The sequence below is a fragment of the Artibeus jamaicensis genome, unplaced genomic scaffold, assembly GCF_021234435.1.
Source record: "Artibeus jamaicensis isolate MK-2021 breed Jamaican fruit bat unplaced genomic scaffold, CSHL_Jam_final contig_60, whole genome shotgun sequence".
NCBI classification, from domain to species: Eukaryota; Metazoa; Chordata; class Mammalia; order Chiroptera; family Phyllostomidae; genus Artibeus; species Artibeus jamaicensis.
The window spans coordinates 11484281-11507065 of record NW_026521900.1 but is presented as its reverse complement, the minus strand read 5'-3'; the positions used below and the strand labels follow the sequence as shown (position 1 = coordinate 11507065).

The 22785-nt window shown below is 40.9% G+C and overlaps 1 protein-coding gene across 1 annotated transcript; it reads right to left on the bottom strand.

The window, feature by feature from the left end:
* Window positions 1–9625: 9625 nt before the first annotated feature.
* Window positions 9626–12239, bottom strand: USP27X (ubiquitin specific peptidase 27 X-linked; the record flags this gene model as incomplete). The annotated part of the gene is made up of 1 exon (XM_037158971.2): window positions 9626–12239. A coding segment is annotated over one exon (2334 nt), but the record flags the coding sequence as incomplete, so codon positions are not given.
* Window positions 12240–22785: the final 10546 nt, after the last annotated feature.

Below are 22785 nucleotides of genomic sequence, written 5' to 3'. Positions count from 1 at the left end.
TATAGCTATTTTTCATTACATCTATATATTTTTTAATTTTTTATTTATTGATTTGAGAGAAAGAGAGAGAGAGAGAGAGGTCTGTTGTTCTACTTATTGATACATTCATTGGTTGACTCCTGTATGTGCCCTGACTGGGGATAGAACCTGCAATGTTGGTGTATCAGAAGGTTGCTCTAACCAACTGAGCTACCTAGTCAGGGCCATAAGTATATTTTTTATGTAACATGTTTTCAATATTGCTATTTTAAATGAATTAACAAATTAATATTTAAAATTTTAACACTTTTAACTTCTATTATGGCAAGTATTGATAGATGTAATCCAAATAAACAAAAGGTCTTTAGGATGTTTAATTTTTTTAATTTTTATTTAAAAATGAACAGAGTCAAACTGTCTTAGATGGCACACAGTTTGATGGATTTTAACACTTGTATAGGTTCATGCAATCTTCATCACAACCAGAATGAAAAAAACAGTTCTATTACCCCCAAAACTCCCCTTTGCTATGCATTTGTCATACCTCTCCCACTCTCCACCCCTGCAAACCCTCACAACCACTGGTCCATTCTCCATCACTATGATTACATCTCTTTGAGAATGCCATATAAATGGAATCATACAATATGTAACCTTTTGAGACTTGCCTTTTTTCCTTTAGCATAATGCCTTTGAGATTCATTCAAGTTGTTGAGTGAATCAATAATTCATTCCTCTTTATCGTCAAGTAGTACTACAGTTTGTTTATCCATTTACTCACTGAAGAACATTTGGGTTATTTCCGCTTTAGGGCTATTACAAATAATGCTACTATGAATATTTGTGTACAGATTTTATGTGAACATTTTTGTAAATACCCAGAAGTGGGATTGCTGGATCACATGGTAAATGTGTTTAACTTTATAAGAAACTCCAAAATGTTTTCCTAAGTATCTGTAACATTTTTCATTCTGAAGAACAATGTAGGAGTTTCACTTGTTCTACAGCCTTGATAGCAGTTGGTATTGTCAGTTTTTGTATTTTGGCCATTCTAATAGGTGTGTAGTGGTATCTCATCATGGTTTCAATATGTATTTTCCTAGTGGTCAATGGTGTTGAAAATCTTTTCATGGGGTTATTTTCATCCATACATCCATCCTGTTTGTTGATGTCATTGTTCAAGTCTTCTAGTCATTTTTAAATTGAGTTTTTATTTTGTTATTGTTCATTCATGAGAGTTTATATATGCTGGATATAAGTCCTTTGTTAGATGTGGGAATTACAAGTATTTTCTTCTGGTCTATAGTCCTTCCTATCATTCTCTTACTAGCATCTTTCACAGAACAAAATGTCTTTATTTTGATTGAGTGCAATATATCATTTATTTTTATGGATCATGCTTTTGGTGCCATATGAAAAACACTCTTTACCTGATCCCAAGTCATGAAGCTATTTCTCCCATGTTTTCTGTTAAAAGTTTCATAGTTTTATGTTTTACACTTAGATGTAGTTTTGAGTTAAATTTTGTAAAAGGTGTGAGATTAAGATTGAAGTTAACTTGTTCTGTACATGGAAGTCCAGTTGTTACAATGACATTTGTTTGGGGTTTGTTGGTGGTGGTGGATTTTTTGCCTTTTGTTGAAAAGACCATGCTTTCTCAATTGAATTGCCTTTTCACCTCTGTAAAATATCAGCTGGTCTTATCAGTGTGGCACTGTTTCTGGACTCTGTATTCTGTATTGATCTATGTGTGTGTTCCTTCATTAAAGCACACTGTCTTGATTTCTGTAACCTCATAGTAAGTTTTAAAATCAGGTATGGTTACTTTGACTATTATTTTCAAAATTGTTTTAGCTATTCTTATTCCTTTGTCCTTTCATATACATTTTGGTATCAGCTCGTCAATATTTACAAAAGTATTGCTTGTATTTGAATGTTTTTGACTTGTTTTTCTTGAGGTTGATTTCTAGTTTGAAGCCATAGTGATCCAAGAAAATTCTTGATATGAGTTCAATTTTTCTTAAATTTAGGCTTTTTATGTGTGTATGACACAGTATCTTTATAAAAGTGCCTTCCGGTTTTTTCTGAGTTGCTTATGTGTATTTGGAGTTGTGGTGAGGGCAATAGACACAGCTCTTCCATAGACAGATCTATAATCCATTCCTGTTTTCAGTCCCACTTCTCATTCCTATGAATCTCCAGTCCTGTCATGAAATCTCCAATCCTGTCATGAACTCCACCTGCCAAATGGGGATCAGCTCCACTCCAGCCTACTCATTAACATACTCTGGAGTTAGGCTTCTACTCCTCTTCCTTCAGATTTTAGGCTTAAATAATTGAGCCCCTATTTTTAAAATAGATAATACATTCACATGTGATGGTGACATTTCTTTCTTACTATTTTGCCCTTAGCGTATCTTCCCACTTTATATGTCTTGCCAATTATCCTACACGAGTACATAAAGAGTTTATTTGTTCCCTGGCATGAAGTTCCATGAGTTGGTTGGGAGTTCTCCCACAAAGCAAAAGGTTGCCAGTTCAATTCCCTGTCAGGGTGCATGCGAAAGGCAGCCGTTTGGTGTTTCTCTGGCGCGCTCTCTCTCTCTTTCTTCTCCCTCTCACTAAAAATACATAAACAAAATATTTCTTTTAAAAATATCCTTAGGCATAAGAAATATCTAAAAGCCTCTTGGTGTGATCCCATTCAGGGAGAGGCTCTCTTAACTGTGCTTGCTGAGGCAAGCAAAACTCCCTTCAGCCCAAGAAGCCCCTGAATCAGCCAGACGCCCCTAGATTTCCTCAACCAGAAGTAATAACCTCTTCCTAAAGGACTCTTACATTGTCTTCTCTGGGAATAAGCGACAATCTTCTTGGCCCCAGCAACCCTGAAAAGCCCTCCCCCTGAGAGACTCCCTATACTCTCAATTTGGAAAGCACTAGATTGCTATATTGAAACTCCTCACATTCTCAGCCTGAGTGATGTTTTGCCTTGTAGTCTGGAATACTTCAGCTCTCTTTACACCAATAATTTTCAGATAACGTAGTAATAGCCTCTAAATCCACTCATATTAACGATCCTCATTTCTTTTGGTGGAAAAAAAACCCACATATCTCTGCCTAAAAACCCAAACTGCAAACTGCCTCAGAGTTACCTCCACTGTCCCTTACTTTAAAACACCACTTCAATAAAGCTGCACCTTAAATTCACTGCTTAACAATGAAGGCCTTTATACTTTTCCTTCATGATAAACCAAACTTCAGGCAAACCACTAACAACAATAACCAAAACCTCTCAGAGTCAAAGCTTCTTTGATCGTGCCCACAGAAAACCTGTCCCCCTAATCAATACTTCTCCCAGAGACCTCTGGCCCCTTTTTTCATGACTTCTCCCATTTCCTTCTTTCTGAAGTTTATTTCTCAGTAGTTATTTTAGTGAGAGTCTATTATTGCTAAACTTTCTTTGGTTTGTTTTTCTGAAAGTGTCCTTACTTCACTCTCAAAAAGAGTGTTAGTTCTTCTCATCAGTATTTCTACTAACTCTCCTCCTTGTGGAAGCTGATGACTCTCCTGCATGGTGTTATCATTTCTTTGCAAGTACAATGTTTTTATTGTTTGTTTCTGAACACATCTTCAACAGATACTGTCTTTTTCTGCAAGGTTCTATTAAAAATGTATTTGCTTTTACTGAGGTTCTACAGGTTTAAATGGTTCTGCTCCAATTTTTATTTTTTCAGTAGGTGGTTTCCATAACACACAGTAGGGTAAATTTAGACCCCACATCCACATTTAACACAAGCCTGGGGTTTTCTTTCTTCAGGTGGCTCCAGAGAAAGCAAAGACTTTTCACTGCTTACTTTCCAAACCCCTTTTCACAGACAGAAAGCTACTAAAGGCTTTACCCAGAGGTTTAAGTAGCAGCTTCTGTGCCTCTGGTGAACTTTGAGGCTGTGTTGTCAGTACCTGCTTGAGCGTTAAATTCCTAGCTCTAAGCCCTAGTGCCCAAGGCCTGATGTCCTGGACCAATACCACAATGGGTCATTGCAGTGTCTGTTTACAATTACTAAACTGGCTTTAATTTTTCTTTTTGTTTCTTTGAAAATTTTACTTTTTTGTTTTTTTAACCTCAGCTATAAATGAAATATCTTGTTATAGCTTATCTAGAGTTAATGTGTTTTTAGTTGGAAAGGTGTCTTCTTAGTGTAACATATTGCCAGAAAAAAACACACTTTATACATAAGATGTTGCACCTTATTTATAATTAGGCATTTTTCCCTTATCACTTTCATCCTCATAAACAAACACTTCCTTTTTTAAGATTTTATTCATTTATTTATTTTTAGGGAGAGGGTAGGAAAGGGAGAAAGAGAAGGAGGTAAACATCAATGAGTGGTTGTGTTTCACACACTCCCCACCACGAACCTGGCCCGCAACCCAGGCACATGCCCTGACTGAAAATTGTACTAGCGACCCTTTGATTTTCAGACTAACACTCAGTCCAGTGGGCCACAATAGCCAGGGCTAAACAAACACTTCTTTAAGCTGCAAGGATATTAAGTTCCCCTCAGGACTATCTAGATCGAGGGCTCGTATGAGTGCAGGTCTCTGTAGTATGTTGGATTATTTTCCAGATATACCACCCATGTAGTTTAAATACATAATTTCCCTGAGGTCTAAAATTCCTTAGCACAGTGATTTTCAGCTTTAAAAAATTTTAGTAACAGAATCATTTCTTCAAATATTATTTGGAACCCCAAAATATAAAATAAATAAAAGGATCAGCTCCAGTTGAAGTGGGGCTGGGAATTCCTGATCTTCACCAACTTACCTTCCTCCTTGCTCCACAAGGTGCTCTCCAAGGTACTCCCCAGGGCATCTTCATGGACTCCTTGGGCTCCAAGTACCATGGTGTGAAAACAAATTGAATAGATCAATCATTCTCATATTAGGGTCCCAGAACCAGAAGCACAATCACCACCTGGGAATATGTTAGAAAAGCAAATTCTCAAGCCCTTATCCCAGATCTACTGAAATCAGAAATTCTGGAGGTGGGACCCAGCAACTTGTGTGTTAACAAGCTTTCCAGGTAACTCTGATGCAATTTTGAGAAATTATTAGAATAGAGTATCCCACTCAGGAGATGTTGGAACAGGGCTGGAGTCCAAGATTATTGGACAGAATAGGCCCAAAATTGACATTTATGGGTACTCAAATTATCCCAAGCTTATCTGTAATGCTCTTTTCTATCCACCCTTTTCTTTTTCAGTTTGTGAATTTCTTATTTAATTAAATGTATTGGGATAACATTGCTTAATAAAATTATATAGGTTTCAAGTATACAATTCTATAATACATTATCTATATATTGTACTGTGTGTTCACCATCCAAAGTCAAGTCTCTTTCTGTCATTATTTATCCCTGTACCCTCTTCTACCTGCCCCCACACACCTCCCCCTCTGGTAATCACCAATTTGTCTGTATCTCAGTTTGTTTGTTAAAAACAAACATCTATCTTTTTTATTGTACCTGAGTGAGATTATAGACTCTCTCAAAGTCCAACTTTGCAATGGTCTGGGTCCCTTTGAATTGGTTTAATATGTCAGAAATCACTGAGAAGAGTAGAGATTACTACTTTTAACTCATTGGGCAGAAATGGTGATCCTCCCTCATAATTTTTCTTGACAATAATACTTCATATCTGAGGCTCATAAAATAATGTTGAGCAAGAGATTCTAGGCATAAAAGTATACATATTGAACAACTCTATTTATGGAAGACATTAAAAAGTGCAGTGCTAATCTACAGTAGGCAAAGTCAGGATAGGAATTACCCTTTGGAGTTATTGGCTGGAAGGAAGCAGGAGGAGGGCCTGACTTGTGGGTAATGCTCCATTTCTTGATCTGGGTATTGTTTAAGGGGCCTGTTTATTATCTAGAAATTTATAAGGTGTACCCTTATGATATGTGCATTTCTTGTGTATTTGATATATTTCAATATAAGAATTTAAAGATGGTATTGGGTCACCTGCAGAGGAAGGTATCTAACAAATGACACACTGCTGTGGATTCTGGGTTTCATACTCTCAGAGGACCTAAGAGTATGAAACTCAGGTATGAATACATACTTGGTACAAACACAGGTTCCTGATACCAGGTCTATTACATTATGACAATATGAATTGTATGGGGGCCACTCTCTTTCTTGATTGAAAAAGACGTCTTTGTTGACAGCGTCCCTAATCAGGATTCCCTATAGATGGGGAAGAAGTGAGGCAGTTCCATATGTGAACTGTGGGCCAGAGTAAGTTTCAGCATCTGGGTACTCCAGGAAATGGGTAGGGTTCTGAATTTTCAACCTGGTTAGGATAAGAAACTGGAAGAAGCATGTGTCACAGGTAAAAGAGAAGTATCCCATTGTTCACTCCCTCATTCTGAGCCCTATGGGTGGATAAGGCCTCAAGTCATGAATACCCATCTTTTGCTTGTGCCCTTTTCAGCCCAGATCATAAATCTACATGTAAACTGAGTTTCCCTGGCCTTACCAACTTGTGGAAGTAGATGGAGTCTTAGTTAAAGAATCAGCTTAAATTATACCAGTTCTTGCACATATCTGAACTTTACACAGAATTCTAGCCCTCGTGTAAAATAGCTCAATTGTGTCTCAAGGCCTCTAGCAGATCACAAAACAATGTTCTGGGCATCTTCCATGTTCTTTCTTACTAAATCTAGGCCCCATCTTTGTGTATTCTGCCCATGAAGCTATTTAAGAACTACTTACCTCTACCCTGCCCCAACCCACTGCAGCTGTGCCCACTATGGGAATGTTGATAAAGGTGTCAAGAGTGTTACTTTTTAATCCCCCTAAAGGCCCCAACCATGTAGGTGCCTGCCCATGTGCCAAACATGATCAAACATGCCTGAATCTCCATTGGAGCTCAAGTTAACACATACCTGCTAAATACATAATGCCCTGGGTCCCACAGTAGTGTGATCAGAAAGCAGGCTCTGGCTGCTTTAACATTCCATGTCTCAGTCTGGGGGGTTGGTGACAGGTAGGGGAATAAGGCTGGGCTTGAATGGCTCCCTTGTTACTGAGGGATAATGGTGTTTTCCAGAGCAGATACATGCTTCAATCAGGAAGTGCCAGGGATAGTTGCTCCCTCTGGTGGTCTGTGCCTTCCACCAATGGAGGGGGGGAGGTCAGCTTCAGCAGTCTTGCACCACTCATAACTCTTAGAAATACTCCCAAGTGCAGGGTATTTAAAAGACAGCTTCTGTATCAGACAAACCAAAAATGAGGAATGTTCTGTTAAAAATGCTAATGCCATAAAAGATGAAAAAAAGTTTGTGGAAATTTTCCAGATTAAAGGATGCTAAAGGGACATGATAACTAAAAGCAATACCTCAACCTAGACCAGATACTGTGATGGAGAAGGCTATAAAGGACATTATTGTCTCAACAGACAAAATTTAAGTATAAATGGTAAATTAAATAAAAGTATTGTATCACTGTTAAATTTACTAAAGTTGTTTACACTGCAATGTAGAAAATATGCCTGTTCTTAGGAAACACACACTGAAGTACTTAGGCATGAAGAACTATGATGTAATTTACCCTCATATGATCCAAATACACACACACACACGAGAAAGGGAGAACATATATACAAACTATAAAGCAAATGACACATAAAATGTTAGCAATAGGTGAATCTGGTAAAGGGGATACAGATGTTCTTTATGCTATTTTTTATTTTTGCAACTTTCCTGTAGGTTTAAAATTATTTCCAAGTAAAAATTTTTTTAAAAAAAGATCATTCCTGTGCAGTTAGAATCTGGTGGCACATGTGTGACTGAACTATTTCTGTGGCAGAAATGAATGAGAATGAGGGCAATGGCTGTCTTCTTAGGCAGGGCCACAAAACATACCAAAAGGTAGTCAAATACCTGGCGTGAAGTTGCCAAGTGGCACCAAAGGCCACTCATCTCTTGGTCTCCCCTATCCTACAAGATACCAAAACTACTTTTTACATTTTTTTCCTGAGAATTATGGACCCTGGGTTTTAATGAAAATTTGGTTATGAAAGGAAGGTATATTGGTTCATTCATTCATCAAGTAAATGTTTTAAATATCTACTTACTATGTGTCAGGAGCTGTGCTAGGAGCTAAGGATGCATCTCAGGGTATAAGAGGAGACAGAACCACTGTCCTAAAAAAGCCTGTGAGCTAGTTGGGGATATACCCACAACCAGTTAAATAAATATGTATTTCCAAATTAGTTGACTATGAAGTAGACTTGGGAAGCCCTGAAAAAAAACAGCCTTTTACCAGAGCCAGTGGATCTGATAGCCCCATGAGTCTGATGCACATTTAGGTCCCCCCTCAGGATTTCCTAGATTATAGGTACTTCTATATTTCATGCTAAGAGAAAAAGAAGGAACCACCAGTGCTTACCCTGACCTGGGTGCAGCCCATCTGCTTTGGCTTAGCTCTCTGCAAGTTGCTCTGTCCTCTGTGAGAATCAGGGAAGAGGCCACATGCCACTCCATAAATATCCCTGGACTACTGGACCAGGGAGCTTTGAAAAACAGTCTTTCTACTGATCTATGCCTGCCGGTGAATGTAACAGATACATCCATACTGTTTATGGAAGGCAAAAACCACCAAACACCCTTATGCAGAAGACTGGAAGCCTAGTGGCCCTAAGAGTCCCATCACTGGAGTGCTGAGTCATGAAAACATGACAGTCTTCCAAATAGACAGAATCATGACTTTTAAGGACAGTTGTGGTTCTGTCCCCAATCCTGGGTATGGCACTAACTGCCCTCTACACAGGGAGTCCTTTGCCTCGGGGCTCCAAGTAGGCAATGTTGTGGAGGGAGGTGTGTGTGTGTGTGTGTGTGTGTGTGTGTGTGTGTAACTGCATGGAACACCATGTGTGCCCATTCTGTTCACTGGTCTCAAGTAGGACTGACACTCGCCTCTGATGCATTCTGGTCCTAGTCCAAAGAAGTTTTAGATCCAACAAACGTTTACTGAGGCCCTACAGAGTTCCAAGCCTTTTACTTTATACTTTGACACATTTTATATCATTTTATCTTTAACAATAATCCTTTAAGGTAGGAATTATCTGCATTGTACAGATGAGAAAACAATCGCAAAGAGGTTCATTGATTTGCTCAAGTATATCATACAGCTTTTTTAAAAACACTCACACATAATACTCTTAGCTGAGGCCTCTCTGTGTGGATTACTTATCTTACAGTATTTCTGGTCTTCTCTACTACTGGAGCCATTGCTCCCCTTATACAAGCCCCCTTCTTTCTTCTCTTTTCACTAGCCCTTGTGGGCTTTTCTCTTTTTTTTTTAATACTGCATTTAATAGCACAAAAAAATCACAAATACAAAGAAACTGGCAAAGGTGTTTGTCAATGAGATATCCCTGCCTCCTCCACTTTTCCACTTTCATACCCATATATGTAATGGGCTACATTTGTATAAACTTTTCTTTTCCCCCTCAAACATATAACCATTATGTGATTGGTCAGTTGAAGCTGAAACACCCATGGAGAAAGATGTTTTATGGTTACAAGGGCACACACCCCCCCAAACACCACCCCCCTCCCACCCCACACTTTCCCACACAATCTTTTGGAGGAATATAGGATATGGACCAGTGTCAGAATCTCCCTGCTTTCCTTACCAGAACATTCCTGACATTTAATTTCCTGTTAAGTAACTGCTTAGACCAGAGCCTCTTCTCCCACCCCTCCTATTTCTCTTCCAATCAGGACCTTTTAGACACTGGGTACTGTTCAATTCTTACTCTGTCAGGCCCATGGGCCATGCAAGTAGGTCCTTTAAATCTTGATGCCAGTAGTAGTATAGGTGTCATCATCTTCCATTACAGGTAGGTCTGTGTGTCACTTCAGTAGGCTTGTGTATTCATTTCTTTCACTTTTTCTGATTCATGTTCCAGGACCTGTTTGTGATAGAACAGTAAATACCCTTCACTATCCAGAACGTCTTTAATACTGGCCTTTGTGATAACAGCATCATCACACTTGAACCACTGGTCCTTGTGATGCCGGATGAAGCTGGTATAGTGGCCACTCTCCAAGGTTCCTTGGTGATTAACCACAGCAAACAAGGAATACTTATTCTCCTCATTTCCACTACTGGTTGGCAGCTGCAACTGTCCATTCATCCTGCTCTCTTTACTTGAGGCCATAAATGGTGTCATATCCAGCTCCAAAGGAAAGGATATGTATGTAGTGATTTTGCGTCTCTGTTTGGCTGAGTGTTCAAACCGTTTGAAATGAAAACAGGCAACAACAGGTAATTTATTCATCATAAGCTGTTTGGTAGATTCCTGGTAGCTTTGGCAACTACCACATTTGATTTTGGCACTGCTTCCTAGGTGCTCTGGCCTTGTAAACCTTCGTAAGCAGTCCGTGAGCGTGGTGGTTCCTGGTATGTGGCTTTCCCCATTCACACTGCTCTCCCTCCCTGGGCTCATGGGCCAGAAGGAGGTGCAAGAACCAGGCAAGTCCAAACTGATGTCCCAGCATGGGTCTATCGTGGTGGAGACACCATGGCAGGCTTGACAGGTGACATCAGACTGCAGGCCACCTGTGAAGATTTGGTCTATGATGCAGTTACAGTGGTTGGGATTGTTGGCTGCCTTGCCAGCATCATCACCTTTGCAGTGCCGGTGCAGGACATCTAATGCTGCAATGAGAAACTCATGAGCATCCTGTTGCCTGTACCCTGCTAAATGCCGTGCATGTATCCATACCAGGTGCAGTAATTTATAGGGAACATGAGGAGATGGGTTTCCAGAATACAACTCCCGAAAAAGCGAAGACATCTCACAGACCAGACACAACTCCGGACTTGGCATTTCACATCTGTGCCTGTCAGAGAGGAAGAAATCTCTCAAGATGGGAGTGTGGGTAAGGGCCTGGACTATGCAGTTCATAAAGCATGTGTTGCCAAGATTGATTAGTCCTCTTAAACCAATGGTAAAGCTGGAGGTGATTCTTCTTCTCCTTGGGTTGTGTCCCAGCAGTTCTAACTCCGGTTTGGTTGTCTCCCAGGTTGGGTATTTCTCACCGAGGCCAGGCACTGAACACTGCTGGTGAGAAACCTCAGTTGAGGTGGAGGCTTGTAATTTCAGAGCTTCTCCTTGCTCTTCTTTGGCAATTTGCTCAATGTCTTTGTCATATACATAGTCCTTACACATAAAGCAGTAGATACCTCCATAGTAAAGGTCTACAGCTAAGTTGTGTTGTTTTGTCTCAGCGTGCTCATGAATGTGTTTCTCTGTGAAGCAGCCAAAGAAGACACAGGAAAGGCAAGAGTGGAGTCTGTTCAGGTGGGTACCGCACACATGGCAGATGCATGACTTTGCCTTGCTTTTCCTGGTCTCTGGGGTTCTACACCACACGAAGCACTGGTAGATCACCCTCAGTTCCTGCCTCCAGTTCTCTCCCACCTTAAAGGTGTTCACGTGGGAACAGCCTGGTGGACCCACAGCAAAATCCACATCCAGGCATCCACCCCCAGGGCCGCGCCGGGGCCGGGGCCGGGGCGGGGGCCGTGGCCTAGGCTGAGGCGGGGTACGGAGTCGGGTCTGAGGCCGTGGCCGGGGTCGGCGGCGGGGGGCACGACTACGCCGTGGAGAGGGATCAGGGGGCCGCGGGGGGTCAGAGGGAAGGGTGGGAACAGGAACCTCGTCGCTATTGCCGCCGCCACCGACGCTGGGCGCTGGGTTCTCATCCTCCAGCTCCTGCTTCGGCTCCCCCTTTGGCTCCTGCTCTGCCTCCCGTACCGGCTCGGGTTCGGGCTCCAGCTTGAGCTCAACCCGGTGGCCCGGACCCTCCTCCTCCAGCTCCACCTTGCTGGTGGCGTCCACCTTCCCCGCCGCCTCCACCTTGTCGGTGGCGTCCACCTTCCCCGCCGCCTCCACCTTCCCCTCCACCTTCGCTTCTGTCTCCACCTTCCTCTCCGCCTTCTCCGCCACCGTCTCCGCCGTCTCCGCCTCTTCTATCTCCTCCGCCTCCACTGGCCGCGGCTCCTCCCCCTGCTCGCCGGGTTCGGGCGGCCACTGGGCGTGGCGGCGCGGGGGCCACGCAGACCTGGGGTGTCCCCCGCCCGGCCTGAGGGAGCGTGGTGGCTGTGGCAGCTGGACCCAAAAGGGACTTGCACTCAAGGAGGCGGCAGCGGAAGCAGGCGACGCCCCCGGGAATACTCCCGCCGTAGCCCCCTAGCGGAGGCTGCTTCGGCAGCCAGGCCCGGTTTCCTTTAATTCACTATTTCCCAAACTTGCTTGTTCCAGAGAATCACGTGGGGAGCGTGTTAAAATTACAGATTCCTCAGCTCCACCCGCAGACCCACGGAATCAGAATCTCAAAAAGAGGTGCTCTCGGGAACCTGTATCTTTAACTAGGGCCCGAGAGGATTCTTATGATCAGGCAAGTTTGGGAAACACAGCTCTAATTCATTGAGGCTGGCGGGAAGGGGGGCGGGGACCGCGCAGTCTCTTTAAGGCGCTTCCAGTTCTCAGCTCCAATCGCTGCTCTGACCCCTTTCGTGGTCTCCTCCCCACTCCTCGTCCTTCCCCCAGTCCAGGAGGCTTGCCCCAGCTCTGCAGGGCTGAGGACACAGGGATAACGAAGTCCAGAAACACCTCTGGGGCTGTGAAATGTCCCCTAGAGTCTGGGTCCTGAGCAGCACAGTCAGAAGCTGTGACAGAACATCATCTCTGTGGCTGAGCCTGCCGCCTGAGCCAGTACCAGGCTCCCCTCCTGTCCCAGGTTCTGCCCCCTGCCCAGTAAGTATGAAGCCCCAGATCCATTCTGGACCAAGCCAGGACACCAGATTCCCAGGGGCAGAGCCCCCAAAGCCCCTGGGGCTTAAGAGGCACGTCCTTTTGCCCATCTTATCTGCACTCTGCAGAGGCTGTGCCTGCGCCTCCTCATCTCCTCCTTGGGCTCCCAAGGCCATGAGTGGGTTGAAGGTTTGGCAGCCAGCCTTCTGGCCCAGCAGATGTTGAGCAACCCGGGGAGGGCAGCAGAAGAGACCAGACACAACAAGGCCGTGCTTATAGTTAGTACCTCCCCTATAGCTGAGAGGCCTGAACTACAGAACCCCACCCCAGGACCCTCAAGCACTGAGCAGGTGGGATCAGAGAGGGGACAGGCCTGGGTCTGAGAACTTCTGAGAGCTCCCACACTAAGAGCTTCTGGCAATGGGTAGCAGCACTACCGGCCCATGAGGGCTGAGCCCAGAAAAAGTGGCTCAGGTCTTGGGTATGCTGGGTGAGGTCATGGAGTGGCCACAGGTGCTGGTCCCAGGGAGGACAGCTAAGGGATGGCATCAGGATGGGGCTCAGAGGAAAAGTATATAGCCAGTGCTGGAGTGTCAAGGGAGAATGTGTTCCAGGAAGAGTCAGTTTGTGATTCCTGGGGATCGCTGGTCTTGTTCCAGTTCACACTGCTCAGCTTGGGGGCTGTGCTGCCTAATGATACCCTAGCAGAGTTCTTGGTTACCATGGACATTGCCCCTCCACCTGGCCCCTTCCTTCAGGGAGGCCTCCAGGGGTTAGCAGCATGAATTGGTTGTCACAAATCAGGAGCCCTTAAGAAGGGTAGGATGTGTGGCTGGTGCCCATACAACTGAGGCCCTCAGAGTTGTCCTGGTGCCTCCTCTTCCTAATCCTACTCTTGCTTCAATTCCTTGAAGCACCAAAGCATCTTTCCAATAAACCCTGCCCTTTATGGCCTGCAACTAGAAGAACTGCAACTACCTCACCCACCAAAGGATTCCTGTTCCTACTGTTCCTGCTAAAAATGATGGAAGTCATGGATTGGTGAAGAGACAGGAGGTACTCTCATCCCACCTTCACAGAAAAACAGACATCAAAGAGACCTAGATCTCTGTGTACCTGGGACTGTCTACCATTGAAGACACCTTGGCAACACAACTTCCTTACTAATCAACTTCCTGCAGAAGCCCTCTGATCCAGCATGTTCTGGAAGTGGGGATCTCTGCCATCATTCTCTCAACAAATGCCTATTCACCTCCAACCCAGAGCCAGGTGTTTCACTTGGAGCTGTGGACACAGAACTGAACCATACAAACTTGCCCAGGGCCACAATGAGGGCTGGGTTCTCCAAAAGGCCACTCAAGGAAGTATCTAGGTCAACAGCAGAGAAGTGCCAAAAACAGAATAATCTAGAAAAAATATCAGAAATAGTTAAACATTCTTTTTAAAAAGTTGTGATTCTTGGAAAAGCCAGAATTCTGTTGCACTTTTTACATTCCTTTCCTGATTACATGTTACTTCTGCTCTGAATCACATGCAGAGGGTGTCAGCATAATCTTTTTTTCCCCTTTCTCATTTCCTTTTTTATTTTAACTGCATCTTCATTTGAAGAAAATAAATTTGAAAAATAGTATCTAAAATAGCACAATATAATATAACTAGGGGGAAAAATACATATCATATGTAATTGACTAGACAATTCTATTAGATTTCTCTACAATTTGTTAATGAACTGGATCTTAAAAGATATGTGAAGCATGAATATGATTTCAGGAATAATGGTTACTTAAATAATTACAGTTTTTGATATATAACAAAAGTATGTGTGTGTGTGTGTGTGTGTGTGTGTGTATATATATATGCTTTTTTTTTCATTTTGAGAAAAATAGATCTAATCCTGGAGCATTATCTAACTTAATCTTTTTGATGTTTAGTGCTTGTATGGGTCTAGATTCAGTCCTTGGCAAATGTTACCATCTCTGCCTCACAAAGACCCAACAGAAGGCTAGCAGAAGGGGCTGACCTTTGGAGAGACTCCTCCTCATCACAGTCACAGTGCCTGAGATTGAACACAACTCTGACCACAAGGTGGCAAAAGAGTATATGACACTCCCTTTGTTATGAATATTTGTATAAAACTATTGGCTTATATCACAATGATCTCCAAAATATTTTAATGTGCTCTACACATTGTGACATCTAAATTTTTGCATCAAAATGTCAGTTAACTAAATAATATGATTTCTGACAAATACTAACATTCATAAAACTGTTACATCATGATTTCACATGAAACCAGTGAAACCTAAATACCTTAGTGATTTGAGAGCCACCATTATCTGTAAAAAGAAATCATAGCTGAGCTCTTCTTTAATAGTTGGAAGTTGTATATTTTCCCTTTTCTTCAAGTGTTCTTAACTCCATCCTATTTTTCCAAAAGAATTTTGTCCCAATAATATTTATTTTTGCCCTTGAAATGGTTTTATTGATCATCCTATTTCCCTTCTGCAAACATATTTTAATGTTCCTGTGACCCTGAAGCTCTAAGTATTGTTTAAATATTTACTCTTGCTTGTGTTATCCTGACAGTATTGGAATACAATGGATCAAAGAATTACAAGCATATTACAAAATTTGAACAGTAATTGTTAAATATTAAAACAAAATAATTATTAGAGATAAGTCTTTGTTTTACTTTAGTGGGTATATCCATGGGCAAATATTACTTAAAGCTAGAATTAGACAAGATTCAACATCAATTCTCTTCCTGCTTTTTGCTTTGTTAGACTATAGCACACAGAAATCTTGTTTATATAAATAAGTCTATGAGAATGGATTTTTTGTTTTAGCAATGTCACTCAAGTCTTTAAATTCCTTTGGACATGTGTGGGGGAGATATTGGGTTGGCCAAAAAGTTTGTTTACTTTTTTTATATGATGGCTATAGTAATGCTCAGTTGTCTTTAATTTCATTCAAAACAATTTTGTTATTGTATTGTGACAGCTGTCTTATCAGCGTACATTTAAAAAATTTTTCAAAATTGGTGAATTTTATACAGTCATTTTAATATTGAAGATGGAAGAAAATATGCAACATTTTTGGCATATTATGCTTTATTACTTCAAGAAAGGTAAAAACTCAAGTGAAAAGCAAATAAAAGATTTGTGCAGTAAAAGATGGAGAAGGTGCTATGACTGATTGAACATGTCAAATGTGGTTTGCAAAGTTTCTTGGTACTATTGACATTTTGGCCAAATTATTCTTTGCTGGGGCTGTCTTATGCAATGGAACATGTTTAGCAGCACTCCTGGCCTCTACCCACTAGAAGCCAATAACAGGAGATAGCTGACATACTCAAAATATCCAAATCAATAAAGTTATTGGTAAAAATGAAAAGCATATTTTCTATTTTATGGAAAACATTAAGCAGACTTTTTGACCAACCCAATATTACACAATGGTATATCTTCAAAATTGTTTTTCATGATTTATCAGCTGACAGCAACATTGGGTTCTCCTTCAATTTTATTGGAAGCCATCTAAGTTACACACGGATTTGATACCCCATTCATTTGTTACAACAATTTGTTTCTTCATCATTGACAGCATTGTCTGAAATTGTTTCTCTGGTACCCTGAGGATTTTACACCACAGGGCAGTGCACCCAGGTAACACTGAAGATGGGTAACATACACTTTTCTATTATAAAATGCAAAAAGGATTGTTGTAAAAAGGGAGATGGAAAAAAGAGAACCAGCTTGATTCCTTCACTACAAGTGTGTTTTTTGGCAGATCAATTTAAGAAAATACGAAATTTGAGGATGTAGATATTGACCTGCTTAAAACTATAAGTGCTTTTATTTACCCCATGGAAAGTCTTTCTATACCCCTTGGGTAATACACACTCCACTTTTAATCTTCCTGGTTTATATTTATTATTATAAAAGTGATACATGCAATATTTGTGGTTTTTAAAAAAGGTATAGAAGAGAGCATAATATGAAAGGTTAAAACCCCTTTCTCTTCTGCCAATCACACCCAATTCTGTTCCCCTAAAATAACCACATGTTAATAGTTTCTCAGGTATTCTTTGAGAAACCTTCTATGCAAATATAAAATTTTTTTACATGTATCCTTTAATGAAATAGACATGAGACTGTAATATACATATCAATCTACAACTTAGCAGTAATATATTGGACACCTGGCAGTGCTCTCCACATTGACCTACACATACAGTACAATGCCAATAAGAATTTCAATCACCTTTGGGAGGGATAATTTTATAAATTAACATGGGAGAATAAACAGTATTTTCCTCTTTCCTATTTTCTCCTTTTTTCTCCCAGAAATGAGGATTTAATGGCTATAGCTGAGTAGCCATCTTGCAACCAAAAAACTTTTTTGTTGTTCAATTACAGCTGTCCCCATTTTCCCCCAATACTCTCCCCTGCCCTACTCACCCCCACCTCCCACTTTCAGTTCTACCTTTCCTTGGCTTTGTCCATGGATCCTTTATACATGTTCATTGACTTGACCCTTCCCATTCTTTACTCCGTTATCCCCTTCCCTCCTCCTGTGTGGTTACTGTCAGTTCTTTATTTCCATGTCTCTGGTTTTTCACATGAGAAAAAAATGCCATATTTTACCAGTTCTAAGAGGTACATTTTGTCACATTTTAACATCTCTCAAATCTTTGGAGGACAGTTTAATGATCACATTTGCAGCAGTTTTTTTTCTTGGTGGTACATAAAATAATGTGTCGTACAGTCAATAGTATCTTTTTTAATGTTTTTATTAATTTTTATTGTTTTTTTAGAGAGACAGTGAGGGAAAGAGAGAAATGAACATTGATTTGTTGTTCCACTTATTTATGCATTCATTGGTTGATTCTCGTATGTGCACTGACCAGGATTGGAACCCACAACCTTGCTGCATAAGGATGATGCTCTAACCTCATGTTAGATGTTGTAATCCTCACCCAAGGACACACTTATTGATTCTAGAGAGAGGGGAAAAGAGGGAGAGGAGGAGAGAACAGCAATGTAAGGGAGAAACATTAATTGGTTGCCTCTCATTCTCTTCTGGACCAGGGACTGAACCAGCAACTTAGGCATGGGCCTTGACTGGGAATCAAACATATGACCCTTCGGTCCACAGGATGATGCTACAACCAACTGAACCACACCAGCTAGGGAGGGACAAGTATATTTTTAAAAGAGACACATTAAAATCAATATATTCTGATGTCACTAGAATCAGTGTGACAAGATTCTAAAAAACTTTAAACAAATGTGCTTCTACTTCATTAATTTACACCACCAAATGGTAGACATGGGACAAGGCGAGCTTTTCTTGATTGTTCTGTAATGTGCCCCATCTTAAGATGCCCACTTTCTCAGGAGTCACTTAGCTTGACCACCTTCCTGTCTTTTTTTAGTATATCTGCACCCTGGATCCAGGCTGGGTGTGAGTATTGGGTTTGTAGTTTGTACTGCAAGATTTGAGTCCCAACAATGTATTCCTTTGGAGAATCAACAGCTATATGGAAAGTTCTAAGCAAGGAGCTCAAGCTTTTGTGCATTGTAATATTGTAGTTACCTGGAAAATATTTCAACCTCAATTCTCCAAAACATAATCCCCCAAACCTGTTTTTGAGGAAAGGTGGTCATCCTACAGTTGGTGCAATTAAGATCTGTGCTGTATTACTACATTAGAAGTTTTATTAAACATACATTGTTCTAATATAGAGCATACAATTCTAATTTAATTTAGTTTTGCTTATAACCTAAATTATCAAATACCATAAGAAGTCAAGGGATGAGAGAGAGTGATTATTAGAATAAATACCTTCCTACAATAAAGCATTTGAAGAGGAGACAAAATTTAAGACAGAAATGAACATTGTTGATTAGGTTCCACCTAAAGGTGAGATCATACGGTACTTGTCCCTCACCACCCAGCTTATTTCACTCACCATAATGCTTTCCAGTTCCATCCATGGTGTTGCAAAGGGGAGGAGCTCCTTTCTCTATGCTGCATAGAAGTCCATTGTGTATATGTACCACAATTTTTTGATCCATTCATTTACTGATGGGCACCTAGGTTGCTTTCAACACTGTCCTTGAACAACAAAACAAAAGAAAGAAAAAAATAACAGTAATTATCCTAGAGATTACAAGATAGATCCTTGACTTATTATAAAATTATACAAATTACTATTTTTATCACTTTTCTGATATTCTTAGACCCTTGAATCTTTAATAATGTTTAACAGTGCTCAAAAAAAGAAAGAAATGAATATTGAAGGGAAAACCCTCTTAGAGGGGGGAACAGAATGAGGGGCAGGTGAAGTCGGAGGGGGAAATGTAGAATGAGGAGGAGTTACATTGGGAGGAGGAAACATATTTGGAAGGGAAAACATGCTTATTGTTTCTCTTTCACTAATACAAAGGTCTCTGCATGTTCTTTAGGCTCAGAGTATATTTTCTTCCCCATCTTTCATTTTACAAGTCTTACCCTCCTCAAGTGGAGTGATTTCCTCCTTCTCTTCATTCATTTCACAAGTTACCCTCTCCTCAGGTACAAGTATATTCTCCTCCTCTTCCTTCAGGTTAAACACCTCCCTCTTCTTTGGTAGGCCCTCCATATTGTTCAGTCCCAGGTGTTGGTGGGGCAAGAGCAAGTACTTCAGACACAGGGCTGAGTCTTACAATCAATGTGATACTGGAAACATCATCCTGTTTGAACCTTTATTATTTGGATTCTAGTCATATGTAGTTGACTACAATTCCTAAGTGACAGCAGGCTTTCTATCTCAATCCCAGTGAAGTCCAAATTCCTTATACTGGCCTTTAAAGCCATGCAGAATCTGGCCTGGCTCTCTCAGACCTCACATCTTACTAACTTAGCCTTGCCTCAAACAAACTAGATATCCTACTGCTCTTTGAATAAGCTTAGCTAGCTTCCACTTCCAAGCCTATGCCCTTATTGTTTCCTCTTCTGCATTGTTCTATAGCAGTTAAAGCTGTTCCCTTAGAAATCCTCATGGCTTTCTCCCTCAATTCTTCAGATTGCTGCTAAATGGCACCTTATCTTACAGTACTTCCTTGACCTCTATATCCAATAGTATTCCATCTCTGCTTTATTTTTCTTTGAAACACTATCACCACATGATATACTAAATATTACACATGAACACACATAAAAATTACCATAATGTGAATTCCATGAGTAAGATGTTCATTATTCTATTCCCAATGCCTCTGGGCACTGACTACATATTTACGTATTTGTGAAATAAACAAATGCATGCCTTTCATTTTGAGTGAAGTCGACCATATTTTTATACATTTACTGACCATTTAGTATTACCCTGTTTTGTGAACTGCTATTCATATGCTTTACCTATTTTCTTTTGTATTCTTTTTTTTTTTGGAGATTAAAACAGTACTGCATTTATTTTATATCTTTATTGAAGTTACATCATATCAAAGCATTAGAAGAACTATAAATAGATAATCAGGTGATCTGTATTTTTTAAATTTTATTTAGTTATTTTTTCAAGTACAGTTTTTTGTCTATTTTTCCCATCCCAGCCTCCCCCCCCCCTTGCTCCCCACCTGCCTCCCATTTCCACCCCCCTTAGTTCTCGTCCCTGTGTCCTTCCTATTTGTTCCTCCAAATCCCTCCCCCTTTTTCCCCTTAACTTCCCTTCCTTTTCCCCTCTGGTCACTATCCCCTTGTTCTCTATTTCAGTGTCTTTGTTTTTTGTGTTGTTTTTTTTTCTGCTTGCTTGTTTGTTTTGTTGTTTAGCTTCCTGTTAAACGTGAGATCATATGGTATTTGTCTTTCAGCACCTGGCTTACTTCACTCACCATAATGCTTTCCAGTTCCATCCATGTTGTTGCAAATGGTAGTAGCTCCCTCTTTCTCTCTGCAGCATAGAATTCCATTGTGTATATGTACCACAATGTTTTGATCCATTCATTTACTGATGGGCACCTAGGTTGCTTCCAACTCTTGGCTATTGTAAATTGTGCTGCTATGAACATTGTGGTGCATAGGTTCTTTGATATTGATGTTTTAGGATTCTTAGGATATAATCCCAGCAGTGGAATTGCTGGGTCAAAAGGCAGGTCGATTTTTATTTTTCTGAGAAAATTCCATACTGTTTTCCATAATGGTTGTACCAGTCTGCACTCCCACCAACAGTGAACTAAGGACCCCTTTTCCTCACAACCTCTCCAACATTTGTTGTTTGTTGCTTTGTTTATGATAGCTATCCTGACTGGTGTAAAGTGGTATCTCATTGTGGTTTTAATTTGCATCTCTCTGATAGCTACCGATATTGAGCATCTCTTCATGTGTCTCTGAATGTTCTGTATGTCCTCCTTGGAGAAGTGTTTGTTCAAGTTCTTTTCCCATTTTCTAATTGGGTTGGGTGTCTTCCTAGAGTGGAGTTGTGTAAGTTCTTTGTATATTTTGGAGATTAAACCTTTGTCTGAGGTATCATTGGCAAATATGTTTTCCCATACAGTTGGTTGTCTTGCTCATTTTTTTTAATTTTTATTTATTTTTATTTTTTTTAACTTTTTTTATTGATTATGCCATTACATTTGCGCTATTCCCCCCTCCATTCCCCTCCACCCTGCATACCCCTCCCGCACCATTTCCCCCTTTAGTTCATGAACACGTGTCTCAAATTCCTTAGATTCTGTATTTCCCCTACTATTCTTACCCTCCCCCCAACTATTTTCTATCTACTGTCTATGCTACTTATTTTCTGTACCTTCTCCCCCCCTTCCCCTCCTCCCACTCCCCTGTTGCTAACCCTCCATGTGATCTTCATTTCTATGGTTCTGCTCCTGATCTAGCTGTCCTCTTAGTTTGCTTTTGTTTTAGGTGTGGTTCTTAATAACTGTGAGTTTGCTGTCCTTTCACTGTTCATCTTTTTTTATCTTCTTTTTCTTAGGTAAGTCCCTTTAACATTTCATATAATAAGGGCCTGGTGATGATGAACTCCTTGAATTTGGTCTTATCTGAGAAGCACTTTATCTGTCCTTCCATTCTAAATGAAAGTTTTGCTGGATAGAGCAATCTTGGTTGTAGTTCTTTGGTTTTCATGACTTGGAATACCTCTTTCCAGCCCCTTCTTGCCTGTAAGGTCTCTTTTGAGAAATCAGCTGACAGTCTGATGGGAACTCCTTTGTAGGTGACTGTCCCCTTAGCTCTTGCTGCTTCTAGGATTCTCTCCTTCATTTTAATCTTGGCTAATGTAATTATGATGTGCCTTGGTGTGTTCCTTCTTGAGTCCAACTTCTTTGGGACTCTGTGAGCTTCCTGGATTTCTTGGAAGTCTATTTCCTTTGCCATCTTGGGGAAATTCTCCTTTATTATTTGTTCAAATAAGTGTTCCAGTTGTGGCTGTGCCTTTCCCCCTTCTGGTACCCCAATAATTCGGATGTTGGAACGTTTAAAGATGTCCTGGAGGTTCCTAAGCTTCTCCCTCATTTTTCTGAATTCTTATTTCTTCATTCCTTTCTGTTTGATCATTTTTTTCTTCCTTCTGGTCCACTCCCTTGATTTGAGTCCCAATTTTCTTTCCATTACTATTGGCATCCTTTGTATCACCATTTATTTCAATTAGTTTAGCTTCCATATGTTTCTCTAATTTGTGACTAAAATCCACCAGTTCTGTAAGGATCCTGATAACCAGTGTTTTGAACTGTGCATCTGAAAGACTGGCTATTTCTTCATCACTTAGGTCTATCGGTTCTGGGGCTCTGAGTTGTCCTAGAGCCATTTTTGGTCTATTCGTGCTGTTAAGTGAGCGGAGCGAAGCCTTAGTTGTTTACCAGGACGGGGAGACCCAGGTCGCTGGTTTGTGACGCTGTGTGTGGGGGCGTGGTCAGAGAGGGAGCAATGGCGGTCCTCTCCGCTAGCCCAGGGCTTGGGGCTTGTTTATCTGATCGGAATT